Raw genomic sequence first — 13,971 nt, forward strand, 5'->3', positions numbered from 1 at the left:
GAATACATACATGTATAAGTAACTGCAACTGAACTCATGGTAATACTGACTACTGAGTCTGAATACTGATAACATGAGTTTACTGACACTGAGAACTGAGTCACTAAATAGTGAGGAATTGATGCTGTATTACCAAATACTGAGGGGCTGATAATATATATATTACTGAAACATGAATGACTATTTCTGATAGTTCTGATTATGAAGAACTAGTCTGATTGACTGTATCTGATAGTCTTAAATTTGAGTACTGATATCATATGTGTACTGATAGCTAATATGACTGATATAACTAATAACATAGGTGATTATATCTAACAGTCCTAAATTTGATAGAACTATCTGAGCTCTGTATTGTATCTGAGTGGACTGTATCTAATAGCCCTGAAATCTGAAGAACTATCTAAGTTCTTTTATTAAGACTGAGTGACTGTATCTAACAGTCCTAAAATTTGTAAATAAAACTGTGGGAAGTAGTTATTTAACCGACATGCCCCACATATGCCATTATAGCTAAGCTGGGGTCCAATCTCATCCCTGACTGGAAGGGTGTCAATGCTGTGCCACTAGTAGAGACAACTATGTGTGACCCTTATATAATAGGTTGCTCTAATGAGAATGGTGGGAACCCTCATATAGCAAGTTAAGCCACCTCATTTAACCTTATTTAATAGGTTATAATGTCTCAACCTACAATGTCCATGTAGTTCTGGAGTACAAGGATGATTGCTAAGAATCACACCCTCAAAATAACAGGTGAGTTCCCATCCTTGGGCTCACTCGGTGCTAACTTCTACTCCCATCTGAATAGATTGATCATGATTAACTAAACTGTACATGGGCTAATTTTTCTAAGTTCTTTGACTGGGGGAATACTACTGATATCTGACAACGTGATTGAGTTTATGAGATTACTGAGATTAATGGGAATACTGAGGTTACTAAGATTATTAAGCACCGAGATCACTGATATTACTGAACTTCTGAGATTATTGAGATTTCTTACTTATCCTGAGTCACCTGACTGAGTGATTTCTGTGGATCATGTCTTGACTGAGGATATCATGAAAACATGACTTGGCGCTAGGAACATAGCTATATTTTTTAGGTACAAGTATCCCCAGGACATAATAGAAGGAAACTGACAATACTTGACATTCTTGTATAATTCATGATTTAAAACTTGATTCATGAGCTCTATGGATGGAAGTGATCCATGGATGAACACTACACATTTCTTAAATATTGATCCTAAAAGAGATCTAATGTTTCTTGAAGGTTCTTAAAGAAATGCTGAGGTTGTTCTTGATTTTTATTGACTAGGGTTTAACCCCTATTGGGAGAGAATGTTCCTGTTCTTGAGGAGAAAGAGAAAATAATGGGATAATAGCCTTCTCATGGATTTAATACCATGTTTAGAGTAAGGGAAAAATACCAAAATACCCCTATGAAATCACTTCCCAGTTGCTGAAATTATCAGCTGACGACCAAGGCTGATAATTCGTCAAATCTGTGATAGCCCGTCAGCCTGGGTCGTCACCTTGTAGCTGGAATTTTTGGGTTTTTGTCTAAGCCTGACAACATAGGCTAATAAGCCGTTATACTTATGATAAGTCGTTAGTTTATGTCGTCACTCATTTGCCAGGCGGACATGCTGGAGTAAAATGGGTATAACTTTTTGCTTCGATATCGAATTTTGGTGAAATTGTTATCGTTGGAAAGATAATTCAATTATATATCTATGGTGGATCATGAGATGAAAAATACATATTATAAAGAGAGATATGATCATTTGAAGTTGACTATAGCAATATCCTTTCCAAGAATTCAATCGGTAAGGAATGTTTTGATTCGTCCAATAGCTGGGAGTTATTTGAAGCCTTAATAGGCATCTAAATTACTCATAAAACTATAAAATAACCATGATGTACCATGCATGAGCTTGAATCATGGAGCTAATATTGTTTTGTATTTTTTTGGGTTATTACAATACTCCCCCTTGGGGACATTCGTCCTCGAATGAGACTGACTGAGATGGAAGAAAAGATCAATTGAAGTACATACAAGACATACACTACCAAAACATGATTTCATGACTGAAATAACTGAGGAGCTAAATATAACATACTGAACATGCATATCTGATGCCTGACTGAGTGTTCTGATGAATTGAGTGTCTCATAATGATAATGCATATCTGAAGCATGATTATATTCCTAAACTGATATATGAATGCATGGCTAAATATGCAAGGGTACTTAGTACCAAGTCTGAAATAAGGATCTGAGCATAAACTGAATACCTAGTCTATAATGGTAATTTGAACATAGAACTAAGTTCAAGAGTAACTGTTACGTAAACTTAAATGTACTGATGACCCTATGATTATTCTAGAAGTATGCATGAATTGGGGCCTGATAACATGACTATATATGAGACATGACACATAAACTAAATTTTGTGAACTGAACTGAGCCCCTAAATACATGGCTCACGACTGAGATTTGAACTTGAGGGTCAACTTATGAGTACTCCTTACTCCAAATTGAATTCATTATGTAAACAAAGAATGGGATGTTTAAGTCATGAAATTTTGGGGCTTCATAGTGTATCTCCCCTTGGGATGCTATGTCCCTTGAAGAATGCTAATTTGTCTGAGATACTGAGGAAAACTGAGGTAGTGTTCAAGGCACCCACGAACTGAATCGTGATTGAATGTTTGAGATCTAAAACTGAGTTGTGATACATGAACTAAGATGAGCTTGCACCTATCTGGTTGGTTCATCTTTGAATGGTTACATTCTTTTATGAGATTTCGGTTCAGGCGCATAGATGGGGACATAGAAATCGAACTGTGCGAATATGTCTGTATAAGATAGATGAGTATTAAAATCATAACCTGATTGAGATTTGATAAGATGAGTTGAGGCCTATGAACATCATCTAAGATGAAGTAACTAAGTTTCAGGCACTGCAACTGAGACTACTTAAAGATTTACGAGGTACTGAGCACGAATGCATAAATATACTAACTTATCTAATAAACTAAATAATTGACAACTGAATATTGGGCATGTGTGACTGGTCTATACTTAGTCTGAATAACTGGACTGAGACTAAAAGGTATTTACATAGGAGGTAAGGATGAACTGAGTAACATGAGATGACTGAGCATGGATTCATGAAGTCTATATTATTTGCTAATGTGAGACCAAGAATACTATATGATTTGGAAATATTCCATAGACTGGGGTATTGAAATACCTACAACCGAGTAACTGATAATTGTATGCTATAGTCAAGCAAGTCTGAAATTAAACTGAGTTTTCTGATTCGATTACGGAATTAAAGCTGACACTATAACCAAGACTGTAACTAAGATTCTTACTGGAACTGAATGCTGGGTTCTGATAACTGAATACTAATAACTAAGGTTCAGACTGATACTGAGATACTAAATTCTGGAATTGAACACTAATTACTTGGTACTGAATACTGAAACTATAACTGAAATAGCAACTGATTTTTTATAGTATATGATGGGGACTAACATAAGTCAAGGATCCACATATACATTCATACTCTGTACTTTCCCAACTCTTAAATACTACCTCTTGCTAGCCATTTACTTGCTTACTAACATGACATTCAAGCCTATCTTAATACATACATCCTCGTGTACAATAAGCATACAACAATCTTATCTTAACATAATGCATTTACTCTTTCCCATCTAAGCAACTGCTCATCACTACACTATTTCCACAAAGTGAGCTTACTGAAGGGTTAAATTAGGAGGACCTGAAGAATGAATACACACTGACTAAACTTAACACATGACTAAAACCTAAGAAATAGAATGTCAACAACATAGATTTACTAAAAAGTTATGAACTGAGGATATACATGACATAGTCTGAATTTATCTGATCAGTGGGGGCGTAGCATGAGTCATGGAGGTTAAGTATAATTGTAAAGCATGATATATGTACATAAGTCATGAACTGCATGACCTGGGGTTAGAGTTTTTGTGTTCATGAGACATGATTCATAATACTAAGTGAGCTAGAACTTCTTATGCGAGGACTGGAAGGGCACAAGATTCTATGAAAACCATGTGAATATAAGTTGTGTTCGTAGAACTGAGATATGAAACATGTGTAGGCATTATGCTGACTGAAGTACAAAACTTGTACTGAGATAAGGATGGATCGGGAATCATCTTCCCTTATTTCTTTTTCTATTCATACTAGCACTACTATTGGAATTCTGAGAGCCTGACTTGGTTACTTGATCTATCATCTCCCTCTTAACTTTAAGCCATCCTCTTAAGTCTGTGAATACTTTAGTAAGCTCTGGACTGAACCGCAATTATCACCACATACTTACACTCTATTTGACATATGCTTGCCTTTATAAACACATTATCTGCTACTATTTCCTCATATACTACTAATATCATATTCCTAATTCACATCCATCTCTACACACTTAATTTCAAATCAATAGTTTTAATTTCTTACTTGCACTGTTCAAGCCTACTGAATCACTTTGGTACAACTATCCCTAGGAATACATAATTAGTTCATTCTGGGTGATATTATCCCAACTCTACTACTGCGAAACTCCTGGGTTCATCCTTTTAACTCTAGGTATATGCTATCATATGATTCTGAGAAGGGATCTAATGACATATCTAAATTCAGGTTCAAGAATGAGTTCTCATGTTCATGAATGAAATTTCTATAACTTTTGGACAGAACTGGACTGATGGGATACTTTGAGTCTGTAATCAGTCCCATAACTGACTGTAGGGACTGTCTAAGAAATCTCTATCTCTAAGACTTGAGCTTCACTATTTTTGATACCTTAAAAGTAAGGTGGAGTTGACATGAGTGGAGCATGATGAGAATCTACATGAGTAGAAAAATCTGAGACATAAAAGAAAGGGAACTATTCCTAAAACATCGCATAGACTCCTGCGCATAAGTGTGTTGCACAACACACCCATGTACAAGACTCTACTAGATACGGCTTTCAAACTTCTTAGGACACTATTTAACCTTAGGCTCTGATACCAAGTTTGTAACTCCCTGAAACTGGTACCCGAAATGCTACATAGTGCTCATGACCCCGAAGGACCACAAGCTAACCCATGCCTAATATCTGTACTTGTACACTGCATAATATATGTATATAAATGTCTAAACATAAACTAATCCGAATAATAGCAATGTATAAATAAAGTGGTATCACAATACCAAAACAAAATAGAAATACTGAAGTCTGAATCTAGTTTTAAAGACTCTAACTGTCTGAAGTAGAGAGTGGAAGGAACATGTCTCCAACTAACTCCTGAATACTGAAAACGGTCAGGAAATGTATAATTTGGATTGGAATCCCAGGATTGAGAGACAGATATTCGTTCGGTCTGATATTTGATCATTTGTCACTCACTCACTTCTTTTTGCATTGGATCAAATCAATTAGATGAGTCACTAGGTACGGATTATCTTATTGGCTGCTCCAAACTAAAATATGAAAGTAATTAAGTAGTAATCATGTCTTCGGAGAATGAGAACTCACTGCTAATTCTGACGGCTGAAATCTATAATGTTACTACTGCTTTGAAACTCGTGCCTCTAAACCTATGGCGAAAAATAAAACACCATAGCACGAATGCATCAGTACAACTGAGTATACTGAGTATACAAGTGAGGTAGGCCAAATACAAAAGGTTATATGCATAAACAATGATGATTGATATGAACCTGAGAATACATACAGGCATAAGTAACTATAACTGATATCGTGGTAAAACTAACTACTGAGTCTGAATACTGATAACATGAGTTTACTTATACCGAGAACTAAGTCACTGAATAGTGAGGAATTGATATTGTATTGCCAAATACTGACGGACTGATAATATATATATATATATATTGATGATACATGAATGACTGGTTCTGATACTTCTGATTCTGATGAACTAGTCTGATTAACTGTATCTGACAGTCCTGAATCTGACTACTGATAACATATGCGTACTGATACCTAACATAACTGATATAACTGATAACATGGGTGATTATATCTAACAGTCCTAAATTTGATAGAACTATCTGAGCTCTGTATTGTATCTGAATGGACTGTATCTAATAGCCTTGAAATCTGAAGAACTATCTAAGTTCTTTTATTAAGACTGGGTGACTGTATCTAACAGTCCTAAAATTTGTAAATGAAACTGTGGGAAGTAGTTATTTAACCGACATGCTCCATATATGCCATTATAGCTAAGCTGGGGTCCAATCTCATCCCTGACTAGAAGGGTGTCAATACTGTGCCACTAGTAGAGACAACTGTGTGTGACCCTTATATAATAGGTTGCTCTAACGAGAATGGTGGGAACCCTCATATAGCAGGTTAAGCCACCTCATTTAACCTTATTTAATAGGTTATAATGTCTCAACCTACAATGTCCACGTAGTTCTAGAGTACAAGGATGATTGCTAAGAATCACACCCTCAAAATAACAGGTGAGTTCCCATCCTTGGGCTCACTCGGTGCTAACTTCTACTCCCATCTGAATAGATTGATCATGATTAACTAAACTGTACATGGGCTAATTTTACTGAGTTCTTTGACTGGGGGAATACTACTGATATCTGACAACATGATTGATTTTATGAGATTACTGAGATTAATGGGAATACTGAGGTTACTAAGATTATTGAGCACCGAGATCACTGATATTGCTGAACTTCTGAGATCACTGAGATTACTGAGATTACTAAGATTTCTGAGATTTCTGAGTTTTCCTGAGTCACCTGACTAATTGAGTTCTATGGATTATGACTTAATTGAGGATATCATGGAAACATGACTTCACACAGCTATATTTTTAAGGTAAAAGTACCCCCAGGACTCGGTAGAAGGAAACTGACAATACTTTATATTCTTGAATACAAGACCAACAACAATAGTTCATACTACAATATTTGGGGTTAACTCATGTGGTACTTCATAATCATTATCTTGTACATAACATGGAATCCATATAGACACACTATGAATCCATTCACCAATCATCATGTACATTCCATTAACACATATATTGCACAAAAATGACATTTGAGCCCTTTGAACATAATAGACTAGCATGCATTTATCATATAGTTTACCCCTAAGCTATATTACATGATTTTATCACTCTAGGCATTTTATCAAACACCTTACATGCACAACTTTGGGCATAGGTATACTTATCAATTTAACAATCTTAAGCCACCCAAGTTCATGGATTTCAACTAACATGCTCACATACTTCATAAAAATACATCAAGACACCATCTTGAAAACCAAATAACAACGATCAACATAAATATAATCATACCACAAAATGATAATCACAATTCATGATTTAAAACTTGATTCTTGAGCTCCATGGATGGAAGGGATCTATGGATGAACACTACACATACCTTAAAGCTTGATCTTGAAAGAGATCTAATGTTTCTTAAAGAATCTTGAAGAAATCCTGAGGTTGTTCTTGATTTTTCTTAACTAGGGTTTAACCCCTTTTGGGAGATAATGTTCCTATTATTGAGGAGAATGAGAAAATAATAGGATAATAGCCTTCTCAGGGCTTTAATACCGTGTTTAGAGTGAGGGGAAAATACTGAAATACTCCTACAAAATCACTTCCCAGTTACTAAAATTATCAGCTAATGACCAAGGCTGATAAGCTGTCAGATCTGTGATAGCCCGTCAGCCCAGGTCGTCACCTGGGAGCTGGAATTTTTGGATTTCTATCTAAGCCTGACGACATGGGCTGATAAGCCGTCAGACTTGTGATAAGTCGTCAGCTCATGTCGTCAGTCATTTACCAGGCAGACATGTTGGAGTAAAATGGGTATAACTTTTTGATCCGATATCGGATTATGGGGAAATTGAAATCATTGGAAAGCTAATTCAATTATATATCTGTTGGAAGGTCATGAGCTCAAAAATTCATAGTATAACGAGAGATATGCTCATTTGAAGTTGACTATAGCAATATCCTTTCCAATAATTCAATCGGTAAGGAATGTTTTGATTCATCCGATAGATGGGAGTTATTCTAAGCGTTAAATACATCTAAATTACTCATAAAACTATAAAAGAAGCATGATGTACCATGCATATGCTTGAAGCATGCTCTAATATTGGTTTGGATTTTTTCGGGGTATCACAGACATGAGGTGAAGATACGGCTCAATATGCACAAAATGCTTCATATATCAAGTGTCTGGATCATGAGTAGAGAGTCGTTCAGCATAAACACAACACAGCATGAGTGTTTAGGAAATACCCCGGTGAAAACCATGGGTCCACATTTCATGAGTCGTGTAACATAAGTTTGGAATTTATGAAGTCAATGATTGAGCTAAGGATTGATACTTGAAGTTATCGCTTCTCATTTCAAAGATGAGATAGTCAGAAGTTTTCATGAACCTTATTACTTTAACTAGTACAACAACAACAACAATAACAAACCCAGTGTATTCCCACAAAGTGTGGTCTGGTGAGGGTAAAGTATACGCAGTCCATACCGCTACCTCCAAAGAAGTAGAGAAGTTGTTTTCGATAGACCCCCGGCTCAAGATAAGGAATAATAAACAAAAGTGTAATGAAACATGAAGAAAGATGGATGGCATCACATTAAAAGAATTAATACATATATATATAAATCAAAGCAGTATGAGATAAGGTAACCAAGTGCAATGTGCAATAAGAGATAAGAAATAGGGCATTCGAAAAATGACACCCACCTAGTAGTAACAAAAACTCACAGGCCAAAGACACCCTCCACACCTAATCCATCCTGACTAGGAGCTCTTACCTAAGGACACAGTCCTAGGATTAGTAACCTGGCTATACCAGGGCTCTTCTAACTACTAGCTATAGCCCACGCACACAACCTATCCTTGTACCCTTATCCGCGACCTCCACACCTTCCTATCTAGGGTCATGTCCTCAGTAAGATGAAGATTTTCCATATTATGTCTAATCACATCCCTCTAGTACTTCTTTAAGCTATCTCTCCTCCTCCTGAAGCTATCCAATGCTAGCCTCTCACTCCTCCGAACTGTGGCATCCATACCCCATACCCCTCCTCATCACATGTCCAAACCATCTCAGCCTTCCTTCTTACATCTTGTCCTCCACCGAAGCCACTCCCACCTTCTCCGAGATTGTCTCATTCCTAACTCTATCCACTCTAGTAAGTCCACACATCCAACGCAACATTCTGATTTGTGCAACTTTTATTCTTTGAATGTAGGAGTTCTTGAATGGCCAACACTCTGCTCCATAGAGCATAGCTAGACGGACTGCCACTCTGTGGGATTTACCTTTAAGCTTAACTGGGACCTTCTTATCATACAACACTCCCGAGGCAAGCCTTCACTTTATCCAACTTGCTCCAATACGATTAGAAATATCCTTATCTATCTTACCATTCCCTTGAATCAAAGACCCAAGATACTTAAAACTATCCCTCTTACAAACATCTTGGGAATCCAACCTCACCACCACATCTTTCTCCTTCCTCAAGTCACTAAACTTGTATTCCATATATTCCGTCTTGGACCTACTTAACCTGAGCCCTTTAGATTCAAGGGTTTGCTTCCAAACCTCTAATTTTTCATTTACCCCTCCTCGCGTCTCATCAATCAACACTCCATCGTGCACAAACAACATACATCAAGGTACCTCCCCTGAATACTTTGCATTCGAGTCTTCCCTCTATCGTACATGTCCTTAATATCTCTAATGTACACCATCGAGAACCCTATTGCCTCTAAAAATCTCCAAAGAACCTCCCTAGGGACTTTGTCATACGCCTTCTCTAAGTCTATTAACACCATGTGCAAATCCCTTTTTCTTTCTCTATACTGCTCCACCAATCTCCTTACCAGGGGGATTGCATCCATCGTTGAACGACCAGGCATGAAACCAAACTGATTTTCTACAATAGACACGAGCTTCCTCAATCTCCGCTCAACCACCCACTCCTAAATCTTCATAGTATGGCTCTATAGATTGATACCTCTATAGTTGCTGCAACTCTGAATGTTGCCCTTGTTTTTATACAATGGAATCCTCGTACTCCACCTCCAAGCCTCAGGCATTCTCGCCGTCTTGAAAATGTTGTTCAACAAATCAGCCAACCACATTAAACCTGTCCTACCTTCAAACTTCCAAAAATCCACCAGAATCTCATCAGGCTCTGTCGCCCTTCCTCTCTGCATTTTGCGAATAGCATCTCTAAGCTCCTCAATCGTAAAACATCTATAATAACTAAAATCACGTCTATCCTCTGAGAGCTCTAGCTCTCCTAAGTCAATGGCTCTGTCCCCTCCTCATTCAAAAGCCTCTAAAAATACTCCTACCATCTCTTCTTAATTTGGACATACTCCACCAAAACTCTACTTTAGCTAGTCCTGACGTAAAATAAATCAGAAACATATAGAAAACATGATTTATTAAAACTAACCATGATATGAGACATGGATCTTACGGGTCATAAGGAACATAGTATAGAACTTGAATACAAAAGGCATTGGTAGAATAACCTCTTAAATTGAAGTAGGAGGGTTTGCTTGAATAGGAGTAGATTTATCACAACTCTTCCCTGCAATTTGCTACCTTGAGGAAATTCAAGAACTATCGTAACTTATTATCTCCCCTTTAGATCAAAGTCATAATCCTAGACTTAGTATATAACCTCTCACTAAATCTATCAGCACAACACTCAGCACAATGGGGTTTCATCATATACATAAACACTAAACTCTCCCAGATAAATTATACTATGAAAGCCTTGCTTTCCGAAAATACTTCTCTTAACTTTCGCTAGTATCCACTGCCCTCATCGTACAACTCACACTCTCATGAGCATACATATCCACACCCCCTTATCATATAAAGATCCATTTTCCACTACTTAACAAACTCACATTAAACCTCTAATCATATAACTTACAACTTGATAAATTTTTTAAAACTACAGCAAAGGCGCATATTGCCTACCTATATTTTCTCAATTCAACTATAAAGAACACCATACAACAACTCCTTAGTCTTTCCCAAACATCTTCATACTACAAATTCAAGAACACAGACTAGGAACACGAAACATCTATACTAATAAAACTTTATCTAACAACATACAACCTGGGGGGTTCACCTTAGTCTTATATACCCACATTCTTATCCACTTAATGACTCAACCATAATTTATCGTTCTAACACTAATCATATGTATATAAATATATCATAACTATCCGTTCCTTTATCTATAAGTTGCCAACCTAGGCTATTTCACACATCGAATCAAGCCTACTATTTACTCCCACAAACATGTGTCATTAATCTTAAGCTTCTATTTTTACCACTACACTCCACATCTAAAGTTCAACCCTATTTTCTAACAACACCAATCATATAACACCGATGAACCAGGTCACATACTATACTATTAAATCAAATTGGGGTATCAACCCAACTGCATCATTTCAATTAACTACTACCTACAATCACAACCCCTCCATGACATTACTACTATACCTCAAAATCTACTAGTCACCTCCTCACATGTAGTACTAGTTTACAACTACTAAAGAAAAGAAAGTCAAGGGGGTAAAGTCACATAATAGACATAGTAAACCCTAGTCTTATGTTATAACCCATTACAATCTTACCTACATATTCCACTTTCTCACATCATAGTTACTTACCCATGCATATATCACAATAAATAAGCAAACTACCCCTCAAGGGTTATACAACTAAAACTACTTATTTATGTAAAAGTCACCCTCACTCTGGCCTCTAGACTTGTGACTTCATATAACTAACTTTAGGATCACCTTACTACTAGTAGGGTATGGCACCTTAGCACATACTATAACTCAGGTGGAAATATTATTCCAATATTCTGGCATATATCACTAAACTTAAACATGACATCCGTAACAAGAATTTTAAAAGGGACTAAATACACTTCATACCTCAAGCTCAAACGTACGATTGATATAGATAGGGGTATAACCTTAAATCAACATACTTTAAATCACTCATGGACTCCTCCCAAGTCCTTGTGCGATTTTCACAATATTTTATGACTCAATTAGAAGGGACCACCTCATTTAGACTCTAAGATTCTGCACTTGAATTGACTCGACAATGAGACATAGATAATAAAATTAGAGTAAAGAAGGAATTTGGATAACTTCTAAATGAACAACACAATGGCAAAATCTAGAATATGAAGAATAGTGAAACATTCCTAAATACCTAGTAGCTTCCCCCTTATAAGTGTGGCACATTACACACCCATAAATAGGACTCTACTCGATGAGATTTGCAGACACCCTAGGATCATGAACCATGCTCTAATACTAAGTTTGTTATCACCCAAGCCAAGGCCCTGTCCGCAATGAGCATCTCAAACTATGAAGGCTCAGGCGTCCCTTTATCTCTGGCAATCATGCACAATATTCATATAATATAAAGAAATTCACAAAATTATCGTACGGAAACATGGTCATTCTCATAATTCAACTAAACAATTCAAAAAAAAATTCTTAACATTCAAAACACATGACACCCGTCTACGAAATCTCTAACAATGCAAGAACTAATCTATGTCTAAAACTGGGAAAAGGCCCCCAGTCGGACCATGATACAAAAATAAAATAGTAGTGTCTGATAACCAAGTCCTTCCAAAATAAGGGAGGCTTAGCAACTATGAACTTTGGAATATCAATCTACTACTTAGCGGGACCCCGGGACTCTGCCTCAGATCCTAAAATATAGGGGGATCAATACAGATGTACTGGTACGCAGAATTATCCAAAATAGCATAGTTTTATTCAACATAAGTAAGAGTAATTTATAAATCAAACAAATACATATTACATACAAAATAGGAAAAACATCTTGGCATACTTTAAAAACTTTGAAACAATTCTTTCAAAACATGATTCACTCTTTCTCTTACTTTTGAGCTAGATGGTACAACCTACAATTCTAGTACCCATGGGATATATAGGTCCTCCATTAACTTATCCACCAAGCCTCAACATCCAAGTTTGCCGTAAGGATAGAGGTCCTATATACTCGTCTAGTATACCAGTGTCTCAAGGACAAGTACACATTGTCCTTAGCCAATTATTTCACCCGAATAGGTCAAACTCAGTTTTCTGCAATGATCCCTTACACTTAAATGCCTTCTTTGGGTAACCTTTTAACTCTCTTTAACCCATTTTTAACATTTTAAATCATACATCTTTCTGAAAAGTGGTCTAATATCTGAAAACTTTCTGTAGTAAAGTCTAGTCAAAGTCTATTATGGCATTTGTCTGATTTGGTATAATCATACAAAAACTTGCAAGTTATATAAGCAATACAATATAATATGATAATCTTTGAATTCAAAACATAATGTTTGAACCACTAAATCATTCAAGCAGTACAAGAGAATTAGTATTTCAAAATTAATGGAAACATATGCAAGAATTCTCTCTTTCAATTCGTAAACATGTGGTGGTCTCTTACTTTATAGTAAAACATGAAATTATTTGAATAAACATATTTAACATTAACCAAAAAATAACACACCCTCTCTTTAATTCATAATCAATCTCAAATCATTTAACCATAGCCAAAAAATATTTACACCATGCTTCAAAAGGTGAAATTTATCAATTTGTAACATGTGAAAATTAAAAGGGGTCATAAATAGAGAGGGAGTACAAATATTCATTCTCTCAATTTAACTTTCAAACTCCAAATGCATACATACATATATGTGAACAAAAATCAAATTTAAGGGAAGGCCTCAAGACCAAAACATTATTATCCAAAAGAGTTCACAGTGGATACTTTTAAATGTAATTTAAGAGCCCTTCATAAATACATGAT

The 13,971-nt window shown here is 36.2% G+C and overlaps 1 protein-coding gene across 1 annotated transcript in view; it reads right to left on the reverse strand.

The window, feature by feature from the left end:
- Positions 1-10,295, reverse strand: part of LOC124888828 — a 32,420-nt gene extending 22,125 nt beyond the window's left edge. Inside the window, exon 1 of the mRNA XM_047400116.1 lies at positions 10,094-10,295. Coding sequence (XP_047256072.1) covers positions 10,094-10,295 — 202 coding nt within the window. The remainder of the gene's footprint in view (positions 1-10,093) is intronic.
- Positions 10,296-13,971: the final 3,676 nt, after the last annotated feature.

Source organism: Capsicum annuum, chromosome 11, assembly GCF_002878395.1.
Source record: "Capsicum annuum cultivar UCD-10X-F1 chromosome 11, UCD10Xv1.1, whole genome shotgun sequence".
NCBI lineage: Eukaryota > Viridiplantae > Streptophyta > Magnoliopsida > Solanales > Solanaceae > Capsicum > Capsicum annuum.